A 22,601-nucleotide genomic window follows, 5' to 3' on the forward strand; every position below is an offset into this window, starting at 1 on the left:
TTATATCATAAGGATAAGGAGGGAAGGGTCAGAGATCAAGTGCCTCTGTATATCAGAGAGGGTATATAGTCCAGTAAGATTGAGAATGTAAGAGAAATAGATTCACTTAAAGAACGCTATGGGTGGAAATAGTGTGCCGAAAAGGAAGTTTAACTCTGGGAGTTTGTTATCGCCCACCTGATCAAATATTAGAGGATGATTTAAAAATAGCAAAAGAATTAAGGAAAGCAACTAAACAAAATAACTGTTTCATAATAGATGATTTTAACTACCCACACATTGATTGGGTCAATATGTGTTCAAGTCAGGAGAAAGAGATTGGGTTTCTAGATACTCTCAATGACTGTGCCATTGAGCAGATGGTCACAGAACCTACCAGGGAGGAGGTGATCCTGGATTGGTCCTAAGTAATGCTCAGGACCTGGTGAGAGATGTAAATGTGATAGCACCAGTTGGAAACAGTGACATAATGTTATTAAGTTCAACATTTTTGTAAATAGGGAGTTGCCCCAAAAGACCAACACAACCACATTTAACTTTAGAAGGGGTAACTTCTCTCAAATGAGGGTGCTTGTGAAGAAAAAACTGAAAGGAAAGGTAAGGAGAGTCAAATCCCTTCAGGAACCTTGGAGACTTTTAAAAACTACAATCCTACAAGCTCAGATAAAATGTATACCACAGGTTATGAAAGATAAAGATAGGTACAAAAAAAGGCCCACATAGTTAATGAACAAAGTAATGGAAGCAGTAAAAGGTAAGAAGGATTCATTTAAGCAGTGAAAGGCAGTCCAAGTGAAATAAATAAAAGGGAGCATACACTTTGGCAAATAAAATGCAAGTCGGTGATCAGACAGGCAAAAAAGAACTATGAGGAGCATAATGCAAAAACAAACAAACAACAACCCAAAACATAAAAAACCAACAATAAACATTTCTTCAAATACAGTAGTAGCAGAAAACCAGCCAGGTAGGCAGTGGGGCCTATGGATGACCAAGGAATAAAAGGACTACTAAGAGATGATAGGAAAATGGCAGAGAAGCTGAATGCATTTTTTGCCTCTGTCTTCACTGTAGAAGATGAGAGGTTTTTGCCCACTTTTGGGAGAGATGTTGAAAGACCTGAGTCAAATTGAGATGACAAGAGAGGAGGTCTTACCACTGATGGATAAATTAAAAATTGACTAATCACCAGGCCCAGATGGCATACATCCAAGAGTACTGAAGGAACTCAAATGTGAACTTGTGGATCTCCTGACAAAAATATGCAATCTATCATTAAAATCTGTATCTATTACTGAGGACTGGTTGTATTTGAAGAAGTGAGCAGTGACTCAAGACAGTTCATACCCTACCACAAATTTTGTTAGTCTTTAAGGTGCTATTGGACTCTTACTCTTTTCTACTGTTTGAGGACTGGAAGGTAACTAATGTAACCCACATCTTTTAAAAAGGTTCCAGAGGAGATCTGGGAAATTACAGGCCAATCAGTCTAACATCAATACCGGGTAAGTTGGTGGAATCTGGTATTAAAGATAGAATTAGTAGGCATATCGATGAACAAAAGCTATTGAGGAAGAAAAGCTGGAAAAGAAACAAATTTTTCTGGAAGATCAGATGCTGCAAGTCCAAATGGATAAGGCTAACATAGTCCTGCGCTTCCAGGGTGTGCCAGAGAACAGAGGAGAGAATCTTAAAGAACTGATGAGTGAGCTACTAGCCCCAGTAACAGAAATGAAGGCGGAATCGCTGCTCAACGATATGGATGTTGCCTATAGGTCATATTCAGGATATATAAAGAAAAATAATCTGCCTGGGGAAATTGTAGTAAGATTCTCAAAGAGGCACATCAGGGATGCTATCCTGAAAGCGGTGGCTGCAACACCCCTAAAAGCAGGGGAGAATGCTATCAGAACGCTAAAGGTTATTCCATTTGAAGTGAGACAACGCAGAAAGAAATATAAGGAACTTGTGCTCTTTCTCCAAACAAATTCAATTGGATACAAATGGCTATTACCAGAAGGAGTAACGTTTAAGATCAATATTTAAGATCAACAGTGGGAGGGCTTCTAATGTCCTGGCCCCACTGGTGGACCTCCTGATGGCACTGGTATTTCTGGCCACTGTGTGATACAGAGTGTTGGACTGGATGGGCCTTTCGCCTGATCCAACATTGGCATCTCTTATGTTCTTATGTTCTTAAAGAGAAAAAAGAAAAGATTAGCTCTGTTCTGAAAGCTTAAGAATCCCTAAGGGAACAGCTGGGAAGGTCAGAGGACGAGAAAAAAGAAGAGGACAGTAGGTCCAGTGGCGTGCTGGAAACTGGTTCTTCCGGCGAGGACTCTTTGTCTGAGCAGGGGGCAGCAGCCCCAAAAAGTCCCTACAAGTTGCGGAAGAGAGGAGAAAAGAAGAAGTAAAGGCTGAAGGACTCTGAATTGTGCCTTTGAGAACTTTGGTTTTTGGAGATGATTGGGGGTACTGTTACTAGACATTTAAATGTAAACTCTAAGGGTAAAGGTTTTAATGTTTGACTCAGTTTATAAAAGGATCAACAATGAGAAGATTTGATGTATCAAAGCTAGTTGGAGGATCTCCTTTCTTGGGTTTTTAGATAGTAGTGGGTACTTTACTTTCTCCCGTATATGTAGCATTCCCCTTCCCTTTTTTTCTGTTGTAGTTTTTTGTAGTTATAAAAAATCAATAAAAAATCCCCTCCGGGGGCTTAAAAAAACCCAAAAAACATGTGGACAAGGGTGACCCAGTTATATGTTTTTTTACCTAGACTTCCAGAAAACTTTTAATAAAGTTTCTCATCAAAGGCTCCTAATTGAACTCAGCAGTCATGGGATAAGACGACAAGTTCTCTTGTGGATTAAAAACTGGTTAATTAACAGGAAACAGAGAGTGAGTCTAACTGGGCAGTTTTCACAGTGGAAGGTAGTAAGCAGTGGGGTACTGCAAAGCTCTGTACTTTTTAACTTGTTCATTAATGATTTGGAGTTGGGAGGAAGCAGTGAAGTGGATAAATTTGCAGATGACACTAAATTGTTCACGGTGGTGAGAACCAGGGAGGACTGTGGGGCACTCCAGAGGGATCTTTCAAGGCTGGGCAAGTGGGTGTCAACATGGCAAATGAGGTTCAACGTGGGGAAGTGCAAAGGAATTCACATTGAAGCCAAAAATTCTAACTCATGGGCACTCAATGATATTAATGAGCAGTAGGTTTAGAACATGTGGAATTTCCTGCCTCAGGAAGTGGTGGCAGCTACAAGCATAGGCAGCTTCAAGAGGGGATTAGATAAACATATGGATCAGAGGTCCATCAGTGACTATTAGCCACAACGTATAGATGGGCAGATTCAACCCCTGTCACAGTCATTAAGTTCTTGGATCTGTTTCCAAGGACTTCATGGCTGCATACTGAAATTTTATATTTATGATTATCTTATGAGATGTTCTCTCAGGCAATCTGAAGACTACTTCATAAGTACATAGGAATTTTAACCCAGATACGCACACCCATCCAAATTCAGCACTCTGTCCATTCACAAAAAGACCAAGAAATATTTCACAATTTTAAGAATTTTGTTTATGTACTCGGTAGTTTGATGTTACCTCCTTTAAAGAAAAGAATTTGCCAAAATCAGCATTATCTGGCAATTCTCAGTCCAGAGAAGAAAAATGCTATTTTGATTAAGAAGGGCATTGCCTGTGTATGGGCTCACACAATGGCCTAAATTCCAGTTTATATGCTAATATTCATTTTAGCACTCAATACAGTGAACTTATCATAAAAGTGTGCAATGAATGTAAATATTTTCAGTTTGCTCCAGATTATGCATTCAAACAAGCCAAAGCTATTATCTAAGGCCTTGATGTACTCTATTTTTCCATGTTATTCTTCAGCCAATTTCTAAGAAAATATACATTTATTTCAAATGGTGGTTTATTCACTCCCCTCCCCCCCGGGAGACTGAATCAAATCAACAAAATCTCTCCCCTATCTTTCCAGAACTTTAGAGAGAAGAAACAATGTATTGTTTTGTGTTCTCTCTCTCTTCAGGCTACCCTTCAAGTTCAAACAGCTTATCTGAAAACATACCTATTGGCCATGTGAGTCTTGCAGAATGCTTGACCTTCTTGTTTGACGTTTGCTTGGAATCTGAACATCTGTATCAGGCAGAATTTCACAGAAATCCCTGGATGGGGGAGAGACCCAAATTTTTTTTTAAAAAAACCAAATTAAAATGGAGGTCACTTTTTAGTTGAAAGTAACAGATAGGTACTGCATACTTTGACAAGGCTATTAGACTTCAATATGTATTTGAATATGCAAAAAAGAGAGGGTTCAATATCCTGTTCTTTTTATTTGATTTATTTAATACTTGGAAAGAGATAAATATGTGATATTGGCCCTCTGAAGGAATGTGCTCTACCATAGAGTCCATCTCAATATTATACTAAGTAGGGCTACACTTTGCACTTGTCACAAAATCTTCAAGGCTGGTAAAGACTAGCTAAAGGAAACCTATATGGGATGAGTCATATGAACATAAGAATATAAGAGACGCCAATGTTGGATCAGGCCAAAGGCCCATCCAGTCCAACACTCTGTGTCACACAGTGGCCAGAAATACCAGTGCCATCAGGAGGTCCAGCAGTGGGGCCAGGACATTAGAAGCCCTCCCACTGTTGACCCCCCCCCAAGCACCAAGAAGACGGAGCATCACTTGCCCCAGAGCCCCTAGCTATACCTTGTGGCTAATAGCCACTGATGGACCTCTGCTCCATATGCTTATCTAATTCCCTTTTGAAGCCGTCCATGCTTGTAGCACCCACCACTTCCTGTGGCAGTGAATTCCATGTGTTAATCACTCTTTGGGTGAAGAAGTACTTCCTTTTATCCGTTCTAACCCGACCGCTCTGCAGTTTCATGGAGTGCCCACGAGTTCTTGTATTGTGAGAAAGGGAGAAAAGTACCTCTTTCTTTACCTGCTCTTTCCCATGCATAATCTTATAAACCTCGATCATGTCACCCCTCAGTCGTCTTTTCTCCAAGCTAAAGAGCCCTAAGCGCTTTAACCTTTCCTCATAGGGAAAGTGTTCCAACCCTTTTATCATTCGAGTTGCCCTTTTCTGCACTTTTTCCAAAGCTATAATATCCTTTTTAAGGTGTGGTGCCCAGAACTGCACACAGTATTCCAAAGTATTCCCTCCCAGCACAGATCACTCCAGTGCTTAGTTATGTAAATCACTATGGATGGAGTAAGACAAAAGGTTTGCCAACAAGCACCTTGCTAGAATGTCACACCTAAAAGGACAGAAACTGGAATAGCCAAAAGGCTAGCTAGTATTTTCTTCCTCTTGAGGAAGGAAGATCAGGACTGACCTCAGAGGTGGATAGACTCCCAAGAAAATATTATAAATTCTCAGGACATGAGGAAGAAGCTCTCTTAGTCTCTCACTTGTGCAATGACGGTTGGCTCTAGCCATGGGGGAACAAACCTTTAGATTGTGACTCCATCTTTACCATGTGTCAAAGGTCAATGGAGGGAAGTTCCAACTCTGAGAGCTAAGCTAATGATGAACTTTTAAAGGCTGCAACTTCCCAAATTACTAGCCGATCTGAATACAATATCATTTAAGATAAGCATGGAGTTTAGGAATTAAGAGGATTTGTGTTTTCACATTTTCTTTGCTTCCTTGATCAGCCTTGTGCTGGAACATCAAGGTGTAATATTTCTATTTCGGTTTATTAAAATTTCTCATATTTTCAATGCTCAGAGCCTGATCTGTATAAAAAACACCACACCTATTTGGTCTTGCTTCCAAAAGAACAGTAAAGGGGAGGAGTAGTGGTCAAGTTCACCATCCCTTGGGTGTAATAGTCCAACAGTGTGGAAGTGCAGTAGATTGCATCCCTATGCTAGCTAGCTTGAGTGAAGCAGGACCAGGACACATGGCAACTAAGCAGAGCCTCTAAATGGCAATGGAGATACAGAGTAGGGATGGGCATGAACCAGGAAAATGGAGGTTAATCCCGGTTCATGGTTTGTGGGGTCTCACGAACCATGAACTTTCCCATTTACTGAACTGGTTTGTTTCATGAAGTTTGTGATACGGTAGAATGGTCCCCCTGTGAGCTAGAGATGCCTCATCTGTTGGCTTCCCTCTGACGGCCTCGCAGGGCAGTTTCCTGAAGTTCTCACTGCTTCTGTGAAAAGGAGATCGCCTTCCCCTTTCTCCCCCAAGCCTGGATCTCTGCCTCCTTTCTCTCCTGCACCGCCACCGGTGCACTCCCCCTCTGCGTTTCCCTAATCTCCTTCCAAACCCCAACCCAGACTCTTTCATGCTTTCCTCTGCACCCCCAGGTCCCACAAGGGCCACTTTTGTTTGGTGTTTGGAGGGCCACTATTGGTGTTTCCAGGGCGGCAGAAGGGGTGCAGAAGTCCATTCCCCATTGCTTTGACAATTCATTGCTTGCCAGTGTATCTGCCGCATGAACCGCCGACACAAACTGCACAAACCTCTGTAAAAAACCATGGAGGTTCATGGGAGGTTCATTGCAAGCACAATCGCACAACCCTCAGCTCACGAACCACAAACCAGGCAATTTTTATGATACATTTAGGCTCATGATGGGGTTCATGCCCATCCCTAGGACAGAGGGCTAAATGTACAGTTCCATCTAGCAGAAGATAATCTTGCAGATTTGTTGCTGGTAGAGGTTACTACTCAGAGAAAAGTTGGTACTGCACTAGGAGTAAGAGAAAAGGGTGCATCACCAGATGGAGACCTGCAGTTTTTCTGACCTCCCAGGACATAAGAACATAAGAAGAGCCATGCTGGATCAGACCAAAGGCCCATGTAGTCCAGCATTCTGTTCAGAGAGGCCAACCAGCTACTTTTAGAAAGCCCACAAACAGGAAGACTACAACAGCATCACCCTGCCTGTGCTCCCCAGCAACTGATTTAAAGAGGTGTACTAACTCTGGTGCTAGTGGAAATAGATATCCATCTAGGGTTGCCAGTCTCCAGGTGGGGCCTGGGGATCTCCCGCTTTTACAACTGATCTCCAGCTGACAGAGATCAGATCCCCTGGTGAAAATGGCTGCTTTGAATGGTGGACTCTATCACATTGTACCATGTTGCATTCCCTCCCCTCCCTAAACCCTGTCCTCTCCTGGATCCACCCCCAAAGTATCCAGATATTTTACAACCCAGACCTGGCAACCCTATATCCATCATAGTTATTAGCCATTGATATCCCAGTCCTCCATGATTTTTTTTACTCCCCTCCAAGTTGGCAGCCATGACTACATCCTGTGGCAGCAAGCTTCACAAATTAACTATACAGTGAGTGAAGAAATACTTGCTTTTGTCTGTCCTGAATCTCCCAACCCTCAGATTCAGTGGATGACCTCAGGTTCTAGTATTATGGGAGTTGGAGAAAAGGACCTGAAGAAACAGGCTTGGAAGTCTATTCCTTCCCAGGCCCATGTGGCATGCAATTCAGATTTGTGCATTAAAGAGCTTTAAGTCTAAGGTTACACATCATGCCAATCCTGGGGAGGCCAGTTGAAATGCTTGCTGCATGATGTTTTTCCTCATAAAAAAAAGAATCTATCACCACAGAAATTGTCCATGTAGTGCTTGTAGTGTAAAGATGATGTATGGACACTGCTTCAGACATCAGCCATATGAAGAATAGACTGGCTTTGAAATCTGAATTAACTGGCAAGCACTTATGCAACTTTTACAGCACCATGCTAGCAGAGTTGCACCCTTCTAAGCCCATTGCATTCAGTGTACTTAGAACGATGTGACTTTGTTTAGGATTAATGGCAGATTTCAGCCCACAAGTCATACAAATCCTCAGACTCACATTAGTAAGGGCCTGGAAAATTATCAGCAACATTGGAAAACTTATTTCCCAATAATTCTAATTTTTGTTGTGGCCCCAGCCACCCCCATCTCCCTCCACCCTAATTTATTCTGATCCTTGGGAATACAGACTTCAGCATCACTACTCCCCTTTTAGTTTTCTCCTGTTTTTCTATTATAGCTGAAATGACCAATGTTTGTACTGAGAACTCAGGTATATTGCCTTTGAACATTGAAGTTCCATTTAGTTATCATGGCTCATAGCTGCCGTTTTTTTATTACTGTTTAGGAATTAGGCCTACAGATCATTGAGATTACTTTCTGTTAGCAGCTATGTAATGTGAATGTTTTCAGAATTAAGATTTTATATGTTTGCTCTTGTGCAGAAAGAATGGCCCACTGGGGTCTTCCTTATGATCTGAATATATTTAATTCCCTCTCTTTTAAAAGATTGGTCACAGAGTTTTTTTGGTTTGAAAAGTTTATGTGTAGTTAAGCATCTATTACACAAAAGAGGATTTGAACTGATATTTGACAAAGGACAATATATTTTATAATCTTATCAGAAATCAGTTTATCTACAGCATTAAGGCGCATCTGCTAATATATTCTGAGTCTGTCTAGTACTTGGCAGGGGCAGCTTGTGCATAATTCATCAACCATCATGCAGTTTTCAGAGTTTAATTTAAAAATATCAACAATGTGCTTGTGGTGTATTTAGTTTACTCTGTAGTCTGCTATTCTGTACATTCTATTCCCTCTTGCCTTCTTTATATTTGCTGCATACCATACTTTTAAAGTAGAGCTGCTGAAGACAGCATAGGCTAAACATGAAATAACTTACTGAAAAGTACACATGGGATACCAATGGCTCCATGGAAGCTTCAGCAGCTATAAAATGCTGAGGGGTAGGTAATCCTTTTGGCCCAAGTGCTGTGGGGAGGACCTGCAAAATCTAACTGTGAAGATATTGCTTGTTAGCACACAAAAGGGGTGGAGGCAAGACAAAGGTTGTACTTGGCCAGATTTAGATTTATTTATTTTTGCGTGAGGGAACTTTTTTTGTCTCAGGGAACTACTTAAAACATCTATCAATTTAATGGATACATCGCTTTTTTGAATACTAAATTCCAGGCTGAGCAGCACCTGAGAATTTTGTTTGGCAACAGAATTAGGTCTTCTAAGTTGAAATCAGTTGAGCTCCTTAATCACTCTTGCCAGGCTTGTAGAGTATTATTAACATTTGACTGCTCAACTGTCCCCTCATTATCAAGCCAATGGAAAGACTTCCTAAATTCAAAGGGAATTTTCCCAACACGAGTTTTTATGAACACAAGACAATCTCCTCTTTTTAATCAGAAAACTCCATGCCTATTCAGCCTTACAACCAAAGAGAAGCACCTGAAGGGAGGATCAGCTAGTGCTTCACACCATGAGCTAATTGGGTGGGATGACCCTTCTGTTTGCTTGGAGACCAATGCAGAAAACAACATAGAGAGGTCTGGTCTCCTTTTGATGATACTCTGGATGAGGGATTAATAAATTCTTATGCTGCTGTCTCAACTTCAGAGCAAAAAGTAATCACTGATAGCTTGGAACAACTGAGATATAGACTTCTGATAATTAAAAAAGGTGCTTCAGCATTAATGCCCCAGATCTCCCTTTCCAAAATGGTGGATGCTGAGGTGGTTTTGATAAAGCCAACTCTAGCCCAAACTTCCTCTGATTTATTCAACCCTCCAGATGCACCTCCTGCAGACAGTGTGCTCCCTCCACCCAATGAATATATTTGGACCCATCAAGCTAATGGAGGTGAGGGAAATGAGGTAATACTCAACTGTTGCAGAACAAAGTTTGAGTCCAGTGGCACCTCTAAGACCAACAAAGTTTTATTCAAGGTATGAGCTTTCGTGTGCACGCACACTTCCTCAGATACAATGGAATGGAATTTACCAGTCCATACATATTGGCAGAGGGTGAGCAGTAAATTAGCATGCAATATAATATAGATGTTCATCAGATCCAGGGATAACAAGCTTAGTTTATATGGCTACCATTTGTTTAGGTTCGATTTGGGGGATTTCCCCCCCACAAAGGGTAACAAGATATGGAAATGCTCAGACCCCTTCTAATTGCCATCCCATCCCAAGGAATGACGGTGTGTAGGCCCGGTTAATTCTCTTCTCTTCAACTTTGATGCTGTGTAATGCCAGGTCAGTAAGAAATAAGACTACAGTTCTTCCGGAGACTCTCATGCTTTGGCCTGGCGTGCTTGACCAAGACCTGGGTGGGTGAGGATGAGGCAGTTATTCTCACCCAGCCGACTCCCCCAGGATACTTGATCCTCCATTAACATCAAACTGAGGGATGGAGGGGGGAAGACAGAGTGGTGATCCTCATCCAAGACTGTTTTCACTTCCAGAGGATCTTGGTGCCAGATATCACTGGCCTTGAATGTGTTGGCCTGGCTTGGGGTGTCAGGGAGAGGGTGGGATTCCTGTTCATGTACCATTCACCTAGCTCAGAAGCAGACTCCCTTCTATCAGAGGCAGTAGCTGAATGGACACTGCATTTCCCTAGACTGTTGGTTCTGGGGGACTTTGGAGGGTAACCACATGTTTGGGCTGTTTGAATAGTAATATAGTGATAGCCACTTATTTTTAATATTTTAGTGTTAATAGTTAATATTTGTTATTTGTTTTTATGTTCTTTTTAGCTTATTGATTTTAATATTGTAAGTTGCCACAAGAGCCTTCAGGTGTAATGTAATAATGAAATAAATAAATAAATAAATAAATAGATAGAAAAAATGTAATAAATAATTAATTATACTAAGTCTACATTAGCAATGCCACTGTGGTTTTGCTTTAGATGCATATACTTCAGATTGTGATTGTAGAAGATAAAAGTAATATCTTCATAATGTAGGGTCATAAATGATACTTTGTGAACAGGGTCCTAATGGACCGACTACTTTCATTTTAATTTTTTCTGACCACTGTGGTCATATTCAGGGGCCCTTATTTTGTGTACCCTTGACATCTGAGGCTAGGTGGGTGGCAACCCTTCTTGGTTGTGGCACCAAAATTATGGAACCCTCCCTAGGGAAATTATCTGTCCACCTCAATTATTGCCTTCCACCAGCAGGTAAAGACTTATATGTTTTGTTTGGCATTCCTCACTGAAGCTTTATCCTGTTTATGTTTTTGATTGCTGTTTTAATTGTTTTTATAATGTATCCTTTTAAAAGCCTTTTTTACTGGTTTTCATTGTTCAGTGCCCTAAGAACCCTAAGATCTTTGGAAAGGGAGCCTAAAAATGTTTTAAATAAAATAAAATAATAATGGTGTGAGAGAGTGGAGTAAATCACACTGCAGTTCAGTCTCAGAACTATCATACTTAAAATGCTAATTTTAAACAATGGCTGTTCTTCCAGAAGGAATCCCTTTTGGGGATTCTCATGGTTCCCAGTTTTTCTCTTTGCCTCCCAGTGATTGCAGGAAACTGGTCTTGGCTCTGCTGATCCCCTCCATGTTCAGTTCACCTGGAAAAGAGCACTGGGTGGAAAAAAGAAAGGGAATAAGCCCTTCTACGTGCCCCTTCCCTGTTGGTAGAGGGGAGGTGGGACTAGTGGCCTAAGTGAAATTTGCCATATTGGTTTCATTTGTGCTCCACTCTTTATCCAAAAACATTGATGCAGTTTATTAAAATTTTCTAGGTAGCCTTTCACACAGTCAGCTTCAAGGATCAGACAAGTTTTGCATTTGTGTGATGAACTGTGTGATGTGCTTTCAGGTGTACAGTGATCAGATGCCCACATTTTGGTCTATTATACTTTTGCTATTCTATTTCACATATAACTCTGTTTCACTTTAACCAAAGGGAAAACAAATTCTGAATATCATAGGCTATTTTGGAATCCCCCCCCACCCATATTTTGCAAGCAAGGAGCACTCTATCACCATTTTTTCTGAGTTACACATGAAATGCTGAAGCATTCATAATAACTGTTCAAATATGGTAAAAGTTGCACAGTTAATGCATGATGTATATTAGTTATGCAGAAACCAATAAAATCATTGATTTATATCGCAATAATTCTCCAGTGCATTTTGTAATGAGAGGGGGGAAATGAAATACTTTTATCTATTTGTGTTTGTTCTGTGCCAATTGTGCAGTACAATTATGGAAGAACAGTAGAGTCTGATATCATCAGTTACACCCTGCTAACAAAATAAGATAGTTTGACCCCACAAATCTGGGTGGAAATTCAGATGAGGAAACTTACAGCATCCCTACCCAAAGGCTGGCTAGCAAAGTTTTGGAGGACTTGAATTTGTTAGACTTCCCTCAAAGTAATGTAACTAATATGGTGCACAGTTTTAACTTTGCCATTACCCTCCCTGAACCATTCAATACACAGAAGTCTGAACATGTAATTATTGAAATTCAATTCACCGCTATGCATAATTCTTTTCTATTACATTTTTATCTACTCCCTCCTCAGGAACAATGCTCCTACCTCCTCCTCCTGCAGTCATCACTGATAGATGGGGGGGGGGAGAAGCCTTTGGGGGTTGGGAGCCATGCAGGGCTCACCAGCATCATGAATGGGGGGGAGAGAGAAATCTTCACTTGCCTGGTGAGAGGCAGGGCTCACTGTCATCAATAGTGTGTGTGTGGGGGGAGAAAACTTGAGAGCCCTGCAGATGGGAGTCACATGGGGCTTGATGCTATTGACAATGAGGGAGGAGAAGCCTTGGCAAGCTCAGCGGCCCAGAGTCATGCAGGGATTGCCAGCAGTGACTGGGGAGGGAGCTTCAGTGGACCCAGGGGCTAGGTGCTGTGCAGGGTTTGCCAACATGGTCATTGATGGGGATGGGGAAGAAGCCTCAGTGGGTCCAGCTGCCATGAGCTGCAAGGTGGTCACTGGTGTGAGGAGTGAGAAGCCAGGCCCAGGGGCAGTGATGCGGGGAGGAAATAAAACTTGGAGCTGTAGTGGATCCTCCTGCAATTATCACAAGGCCCCACTTATATATTGTAAGAGCAAAGTCAGCCAAATCTGAGGATACTTAAATATGATGACTGGAGCTGCAAACAGACAAGACAGATCTTTCTACAAACCTGAAAAATGCCTCAGGTTTGCAGTAAAATCTGAAGCCTAAAAAAGAGTAGGGGGGGGGTTAAAACCCACAAATGATAGAAGGAAAGCCTGTAACTTTAAAAAAAAGAAGAAGAAGAAGAAGAAGCCTTCAGTGGCAGTTGCTAGGCAACCCCGGGATTCTAGGCTTGGTATTTGTCTGCAAAAGGCAGGGAGAGGAGCAGGGCCCTTTCCAGTGCTGTTTTGGCCTTTGAGGGAGGACTCATCAGGGCCAGGCCTGGCAGCAACCACAGGGCAACTTGATACCACATGACTTGCATGAGTCACATAGACACAGCTGCTTGCTACTGTTCAACTTGTGTTAGAACAATCAGGATTTACAGCATACAAAGAGTGAAAAAAACAAACACAAACACTGTAAAGCCAGTCAGCAATGGATTGGAGCCCCCAAAACTGGGGGAACCCCTGCCCCGACCAGCAGCCTGGCAACCCTAACTACATCTTAGTTCTGTTTGCAGTGTTAAATATAAATTTGAACTGTTTCTCTTACTATTGTTACATTGTTATCTCTTTAATGCAACCTTTTTATCACAACATTTTAAAAAATCATTTGTCAAAGTGCTAGTTGTATAAACAGTCAATTATGGTAATAAGGTTCAAGGAGGTGATGGGAATTGTTGCCCTGAAGGCACACCTTTAAAGTGTGAAATTATATGCAAAATAAGTTAATGGAATCACTAAGATTTCTATCCCCGTGTATACTAAAGACCATTACTGGAGGTGGGTAGGATTAAACACTTTTTATATCATTTAGAAAGTTTATTTTTATTTTTCAATCAATATTTGCAATGGACTCAGAGTGTCCACGTCATTCACATGGCAAACTGTAGCAGTAGTAGTGCAACGTACTGTAAACTGTGTCTGCCTCATGAACTGAAAGAGGTACGCTGACCACTTCCAGGAATCTCGGTGTGTCTCTTAAAATCCTGTCATAAATAGGTGTGAGTTTCCACAGTTTATGATCCAGTTTGTGTCTTCCTTCCATTACCAACTGCTTTGAACTCTTTAGAAAACACACACACAGGCAATCCAGTTATGAAGCTCCCAGGATTTCATCTAGTTTTATCCTGTCATTTAAATGGGAGGAGGTCAGCATATGCCCAGCATTTCAGTAAATCCAAAGGTGCTTTTAAAATCCCTGACTGGTTATATTTCATCTAATATTTTATTATACATAACATTGTCAGATACTTAATGGAGGGGGAGATTTGGGGGTGCTCTAAAATTTCTGTATTGTTCAACTGTGTTTGATATAATGTATGCCTCACTGAAAATGTTTGCTAGCAGTACCCCAACCATACACAGCTTTACACAGTATCTTACTTCTTAGTCTGAAAGTACATTTTCTTAATTTTGTCTAACACTTTCCTTGGCCATTTCCTGCAGATGTGAATGAATGTGAAGCTGAACCTTGCAAGAATGGTGGAATTTGTACAGATCTTGTAGCTAATTATTCCTGTGAGTGCCCAGGTGAATTTATGGGAAGGAACTGCCAATATAGTAAGTATGTTTTAAATGTATTGATTGACATTCCATTCCTTGTCTTGCAAAGCAATAATATGCTAGTATGTGAGACTTTCTAAGGATTACTTAGATGTGAAATATTTAAATCAAGATAGTAGGGTATTATCGTTGGCATTATGTTTTCCTAGCATAAATGCCTGTTTCAAGTTTGTCTTTAAAAAAAACAGTTATGAAACAGTTTTAAAAGCTGGATTTAATTGTTTCCAAGTGGGCAGTTTAGTGCTATTAATAATGAGGTGAAAAGATCAGATCTTGAATGATCTGAGAAGAACCACCTACTGCCACCCCCCAGTTTCTGTGTTGCTCTGAAGAATCCAGCTAATTCCACATTACCTTACTGAAGGTCACATCTGATAAAACAAGTACCTGCACAGAATGGACTTAAATGTTTCTAGTTCAGCTTCTGGTGATAGGGTGGGAGATGAGGATCCTCATCCAATAAAGAGAGGACCAGAGCCGTAGTTGATGCCTGTCTCCTTTAATGCTGTTCTTCTTCTTCTTCTTTTTTGCATTTTGTTTTATTGAAGAAAGAATGTTATAATCTAACACCATCAAATCATTAATATTATGAAAAACATAACTTCACTTTAATGCTGTTCTTATCCTAGATCTCTTATTATTCAAAAGCTAAACTAGTGCCCCAACGGAAATGTAACGGAAATGTAAGCCCAAACATGGGGAATAAAACATTCAGCATCTTTTGAGGTGTGCTTCTAATTCTGTATAATTGGAAAGAGCAGTTCCTCAAAGAGGCAGCTCAGTTTTATAGGTTATGTTCCTGCTATTCACAAGCTAGTATACTGTAGTGGCAAAGAGAATGAGTTGTGATCTAGTGATCCCCAGTTCAAATCTGTGCCACAAACTCAAAAGGTAGCCTTAGCTGTCTTCTTTTGAAATATGAAGATTACTTATTTATTTATTTATTTATTTCCATTTTTATCCTACCTTGCCACAGAGTTGGCTCAAGGTGGCTAACAACATTAAAACACTAAAACAATAAATACACTAAAATGCAATGGAATATACAAACAAAGCCTAAGCAGCTAACAGCACTAGTGAAAATGATGACGGCATGCAATAAACAAAGGCAATAACCAGTCGATGTTTCATGTGGGCCGGTATGTACTCCAGCAGCGCATGCGTCAGTGGTGCATTTGCCAGTTGCCCACTCATCAGTGGCAGCCCCTAATCAAAAGCCTGGCAGGAGAGCTCCGTTTTGCAGGCCCTGAGGAACTATAAAAGGTCCCTCAGGGCCCTGATGTTATCTGGGAGCTCGTTCCACCAGCGTGGAGTCACCGCTGAAAAGGCCCTGGCTCTAGTGCAGCCAACTTGATGTCTCTCAGGCTGGGAAGAGTCAGGCGATTCTTTGTTCCTGACTTCAGTGTTCTCTGGGGCATATGTGGGGAAAGACGGTCCCTCAAGTAGGCAGGCCCATGACCATATAGGGCTTTAAAGGTCAGAACCAGCACCTTGAAAGGGATTGGCAGCCAGTGCAGTGCCTTCAGCACAGGCTGGATGTGGTCTCATATAGAGAAGCCCATCAACAGCCTGGCCGCCGCATTTTGCACTAGCTGCAGGTTCCGAATCTGAGACAAGGGGAGCCCCATGTAGAGAGTGTTACAGTGGTCTAATCTCGAGGTGAACATAGCATGGATCACTGTTGCCAGGTCATCGCGTTCAAGGAAGGGAACCAACTGCCTAATCAGCCAAAGATGGTAAAAGGCTGCCTTGGCAGTGGCTGCTACCTGGGCCTCCATTGTTCAGGTGGCATCCAGGAGCACTCCCAAGCTCCTAACCCTCAGTGCTGGCACCACTGGCGCCCCGTTGAAGGTCGGGAGTGGGATCCCTACCCCCCGGTCAGCTCCGACTCAGGCACAGGACCTCTGTCTTTGTTGGATACAGTTTCAATCAATTCAGTCTAAGCCAGCCCGCCATATCACAAAGCGCCCGCTCCAGGTCATCTGGGGTAAAGTTGGACTGACCACCCAGCAACAAATATAGCTGGGTGTCATCTGCATATTGATGGCACCCTAGCCTATGCCTCCGGGTAATCTGGACGAGGGGGTGCATGTAGATGTTAAATAATATTGGGGACAGTACAGCCCCTTGAGAAACCCTGCAAGCCAGCGGGTACTTCTGGGATGTCTGTTCCCCTAACGCCACCCTCTGTCCCCGACCGTGGAGAAAGCAGACAAGCCACTGCAAGGCAAGCCCCTGAATCCCAGTGTTGGTGAGGCGGTGGATCAGTAGCTGATGGTCAATGGTGTCAAACACCGCTGACAGATCTAACAACAACAGCACCACTGTACCACCTCAATCCAGATGCCTCCGGAAGTCATCTGTGAGTGCAAACAGTACCGTTTCCATCCCATGACCCGGCCGGAAGCCGGACTGACACGGGTCTAGCATGGAAGTGTTATCCATAAAGCTCTGCAACTGAACTGCCACCGCCCTTTCAAGTAATTTGCCCAAATAGGGCAAGTTGGAGACCAGCCAATAGTTGGCCAATTTAGCCGGGGCCAAAGATCGTTTTTTCAAGAGAGGGCGGACCATTGCTTCCTTGAGTGCCCCCGGGAACAGTCCCTCAGTGAGGGACATGTGGATAATATCCCTGAGGGCACCTTGTAACTCCTCACGGTCAGCTTTTATAAGCCATGAAGGACACGGATCAAGGCTACACGTGGTTGGGCATACCGTTGAAAGCAGTCTGACGACCACCTCAAGGCTAAGTGGACTGAAATGATCCAGAATAGAACCAGAAGACATGCGTGGAGCCTCGAGTTCGGTCACTGTCTCAAGTGTGGTAGAGAAATCGCAGCAGAGCAGCAGAACTTTATCTGCAAAATAGCTTGCAAAAGCCTCACGGCCGATATCCAATTACCTAACATTTGGTCTGCCCTGCGGCAGCTCTGTTAATGACCAAATGGTTCTAAATAATTGTGCTGGCCATGAGCTAGCAGACGCAACCACAGCCGTGTAGAATTGTCTCTTCACGGCTTTGATTGCCACCTCATAGGATCTAATAAACGTCCTATAAGATGCTCTTGTTGCTTCATCGTGGGTGCACCGCCACCGTCTCTCTAACCATCTAAGCCCTCATTTCATCAGTCGGAGCTCCTCGGTAAACCAGGGAACCTGCTTAGAGTGAGGGCAAAGAGGGCATCAGGGAGCAATCTCGTTGATAGCTGCCGAAGGCTGACTGTGCCAGTCCTTGACAAGCTCATCTAACGAGCCACCGGGAGTCATAGAATCCTGTAGGGCCATCTGAAGCCACTGAGGGTCCATTTGGCTCAGCGGGCAAGACAAAATATGCTTGCCACCCAAACATTTAAGTCGTTGAAGACTATCAGCCTAGGGTACTCCAATGCCTAGCCTGGCACCCAGCAAAGGTATTCGGGGAGGTGCTCCTGATCTTGGCTACCCAGGTTGATCCCTTCTTGCCTTATCCCTAAACTCATGGGATGGCAGGTTAGAAAAAAGTAAGTCCCGATGCCGTCCTGCTGTCGGGTGTGGCCTATTATGCTAATGAGTTCCTACTGGGCTTTTTCTACAAAAAAAGCCCTGAGTAAAAGTATCCCCTTGTGTCTGAAGAATAGGGAAGGAAATACATATATTAGTGTACATTATATTTTCCATTAAAACTAATATTTATGGACTCTATATAATCAGTTGGATGTAACAGAAAATTGGGGGAAATGTTTCATTATCATGCTACCTTTAACTCCACTTAGTTGTTAGGGTATTTTATGGAGTGTAAATAACATGGTGGATAGGTGGTTTAATGTCTATACTGACTGCAGAACACTGAAATACCTAGGCCTAGGGAGACAACCACATCTCTCCTAAAAGTCAAAATTTTGTTGACTTTTAACATGGATTTGTGAGCTGTAAACATAAACTAGCTATAGCCAAGTTCATATTAAAATGTTAGCTCCTTCCTAGACATATCATAATATTATTCTTGCAAACTGTAGTATCCTGCTTTCTTTCACAAGGGCTTTTTACCACATCGTAACAACTAATTATGTAATTACACATTGTAATTATGTAATTACACATTGTAATTACAAGTCCTAATTACATCACTGCATATATTTACAATAATTATGTAATTGAAAGCTGTCACACTAATTATGTAAATCTCCGATTACTGATTATACCTACCTCAGACCTAAAAAAAATTCACCGTAGTCTCCAAATACTTGAAACAGCAGTAGCGAGAGTTAGAAAACATGTGTAATGATTCCAGACATACAGTTCAATTTTTGGTCCTAGATGGATTTTGGATGAGAGTGTTTTGTTGTTGTCATTTGTTTGTTTGCTTGCTTGTTGTTTATTCTTTTATTTCTTCTTTATTGCTTTGAAGTTAATATCGATCATTTTAAAACCAGGATTCTTGTTTTACTTTTTTGGAGAGATGTTTGACAGCTTGACGTTTGTTGCCTCCCCATTAAATTCTATCTAGTACCTATTAGCCATTATCTTTCTAGAGTTTGGCTTACACCAAATATAAGATGGCAGGTATCACATGCAAATAAAAATAGAAGTATTTTATTTTAAAACATTTATACCTACCTGTAACGATTCCTTGTTTTTGTGTGGGCGTGTCTCTTTAAAAGTTTGGTTGCATGATGGTGGTAGATTGACTAGAGTGGTTGAGAGAGGCAAGTGTGGTATGATTGGTGGTTGACAGAGAGGGGGAGGGGTTTTGGAAGTGAAAATGAGTGGATGAGTATGTATGTCAGTCAGGTTTTACAGTTACAGGTTTGACAGTTGATAAGTTTAGTTAGTTCTGTGTGTGAAAGGAGAGACAAGCAGTTCTGTGTTGAAGCAGTTATAAGCTGAAAGCTGAGTGTCTAGGTAACAGTAAAGTTTAAGTGAACAAGAGTTAAAGGAAAGTCTGAGTGACAGCCTAGAGTGAAACAGTAAACGTATATGGCATTGAGATAAACAAGTGTTACAAAGTTACATGCAAAGATCCCTGACAGAGAGGGAGAAGATTGTGTGGGATACCAAAGCAATTGTTCAGTATTTACACATTACTAGTTACATTGTACTACCCTCTTATTTATGCTTTATTTCAATAAATCCTCTTTCATTCAAGTATACCAGCTCTGAAATAAATAGTTCCTCAGGACCACATAGTTCCTCGTAAGCCTTGAACTCGGTCTACCAAAATAGTAAGAGCAACAGTAAAGTATAAAAGGTTTGGAAATCCTTAAATTTCCTAGTGGCAGCCATATATACCCAGATAAACAGAATAAAAAGAGAACTTTTAAAGTGAAACCAGTCCTCCCTAATAAGGAGGACGTCACACTACCCTTTTGCCGTTATTACAATAACTATGAAATTGAAAACTATTGTATTATATAAATGTACAATTACTGATTACAGTCTCAAATTAACTTACAAAACACAATTAAGAACATCAAACAACAACAAAAATCTCATATTTCCCCTATAACTTAATAAACCCACATGTTACATGAAATAAAATTGTAACTATGTACAATGATGCATTTAGGACATGTAATACCACATAAAATAAATATTTATTGTTTTTGCACTAGAAAACATATCCTGATTGGGTGACAAAATGGGGGGAAATGTAAGGTAAGTGTGGTATGATGAATGTAGGTGACATGTGAATTGCAGTAATTCTTCAAACTGCATGGGGATTATCTAGGCACCCAAAATTGTCTTCTGTATTTCATTATAAATTAATATGTATGAATTTCTATCTGCTAATGCTGAACCAGTTTGATCATTGGTTAGATTATTATTACTTTTTTAAAGTATTAAATTAGATTTTTAAACTGCCCTCCCCTGTGGAACAGGGCTCAGGGCAGTGTATATCAGTAAAAGATTCACATAATAAATACACAGTTAAAATAATAAAAAATCACAGTTGCATTAGTAAAATACAGCACTTAACATAATAGCCCAAAGATGGTGAACAAACTACAAGAGCTGCCATTGCCTCATGGGGGGGGGGGTGGCAGGGGAAAAAAAGGAGGGCCAGGCAGCTGGAAGGCGAACTGATGCAATTGGTGCAATTGATATCCAGGTGGCGGAAATCAGTTCACCTGGAGCAAATGGATTTTGGCAGAAAGTTCCACCAGGTTGGGGCTAGGGCAGAAAACACCCTGGCCCTGGTCAAAGATAGCCAGATGTCTCTCTTGAAAAAAAGAGCAGTTTCTGTCAGAGCTCTCTCAGCCCAACCTACCTCACAGGGTGTCTGTTGTGGTGAGGGGAAGGGAAAGGAGTTTGTAGGCTGCTCTGAGACTCCTTTGGGTAGTGAAGGGTGGGGTATAAATCCAATCTCTTCTTCTTCTTCTTCTTCTTCTTCTCTCAGGCCGGGGACCACCAGTAAGTACTTATCTACTAAGCACAGTGCTCTTTTGGGGGTATACCAGGAGAGGCGGTCCCAAAGATATGTAGGAGCCAGGTGTTTCTTTTGTGTGCTTATGAGAGGATTCCTCATGTGTTTTAATTTTACCATATATGACCAGAGAGATATGTGTATATTCTAGGCCTGCATCCATGGCAGTGAAGCCCACTTAACACTTCAGTATTAACCTCAGGCTAGCCTGAGTATAAGGAAAATCTGCTGCTGCCTTTCAGTATAAAAAGCTAATTACTTAGATTTTACAACTAGTTTAAGGCAATGTGTTCAATCTGGGCAGTGACATATGAATATGGTGAAATCAGAGACAGTTAATAGAGTGAATTAATTAGCACCCTCAAGCAGTTATGAAAGTATTAAGCACTGAACAATAGTATTTAATACTAGAATATCCATGTTGACATACAAAAATCCAACAGCAAAGTTGAAAGAAGCAGAGCAAGAGGATGTTAAAGGAAGTATTAGATACCTCATGAGGTAGCTTTTCATCTGTTTATCTACTTACTTCATTGATACTCTGCCTTCTCATTGAGACTCAAGGCAGATTGTAGAGTTAGAAAACAATGCAAAAAGGCAATGCAGTATTTTTAAAACGGATTAAAATTTTAACAGACATTAAAAATAGAATCCTATTCCCTTTATTAAGGTACCCTCCTGAACAGTTCTATTTTTACTGCCATCTAATTCTGTGTATAAACTTCATATTTATACAAGCATAGAAACCACAAGCCTTATTGTGAAACAGGAAGAGCCCAGTTGCAAAAATTCCTAAGGTGCACTAAGAGTGCATTATCCATTGTGTGTGAATGCAGCCATCCATCTTACTACTTTAAGGTGCTGCCACCACTTTCCCACATCATTCTGTTGCATGTGCAGATCAGGTGTTCAAATAAAGCCTGGCCAAGTAGCTCTGCTGATTTAAATATTTTGATAACAATAATTATGCTGGATTAGGAAGGCTTTATTTTGTTCTAAGAAAGATAAACACCATTAGGGATATTTAGCTGATCTTGTTAGGCAGTATTTAAACTAATGATGCAATTCTCAAAGCCCAGACTTCTCTGCAGCAAGCATCTTCACTGTACCGGCACAAATGATATTAATCTGCTCTCCTCACTCAGATTAAATGCAGGGAAGCCATCTCCTTTCCACCATAACTTCTGTAGTAGTGTGTGGTGTATATTCAAATTGTCAGGTTTCTTTGTTGTTTTCTAATGTGTGTTTAGTCCTTTCTCCATGCTTAGTACTTTCTACTAGGAGTGTGCATTCAGATATACCAGAACCCAAATTATATCCCCCAAATAGCATATCAGTATATCACAAATATATCTGGGAATTTTTCAGGGTACCAAAAACATGCTCCCAAAAATCCTGGAAATACTTGGGATTCACTGGGAAGATTGGGAGCCAATGTTTGTAGGCTCCTGGGAATTGTTTTTTCTTTTTCTTTTCTTTTTTCCCTTTTGTTTCTGTGTCTTGGAGGGCGGTGCTATGGGTTTACCAGGGTACTTGTATTAATTTCAAGTGTGTTTATCAGTTTCTTCTTTGCCAGAGTTGCTGTCTCTCCCCTTTGCAGTTTTTACAGTGTTGCTACTTGGTGCTTGGATTTGTTCTGCTATGGTTTGACAT

At 41.3% G+C, this 22,601-nt stretch overlaps 1 protein-coding gene across 1 annotated transcript in view; it reads left to right on the forward strand.

Moving 5' to 3' along the window:
* Nucleotides 1-22,601, forward strand: part of EDIL3 (EGF-like repeats and discoidin I-like domains 3) — a 344,300-nt gene that overhangs the window by 182,571 nt on the left and 139,128 nt on the right. Inside the window, exon 6 of the mRNA XM_015405823.1 lies at nt 14,429-14,542. Coding sequence (XP_015261309.1) covers nt 14,429-14,542 — 114 coding nt within the window. The remainder of the gene's footprint in view (nt 1-14,428; nt 14,543-22,601) is intronic.

The sequence above is a fragment of the Gekko japonicus genome, unplaced genomic scaffold, assembly GCF_001447785.1.
Source record: "Gekko japonicus isolate JY-2015 unplaced genomic scaffold, Gekko_japonicus_V1.1 scaffold172, whole genome shotgun sequence".
NCBI classification, from domain to species: domain Eukaryota; kingdom Metazoa; phylum Chordata; class Lepidosauria; order Squamata; family Gekkonidae; genus Gekko; species Gekko japonicus.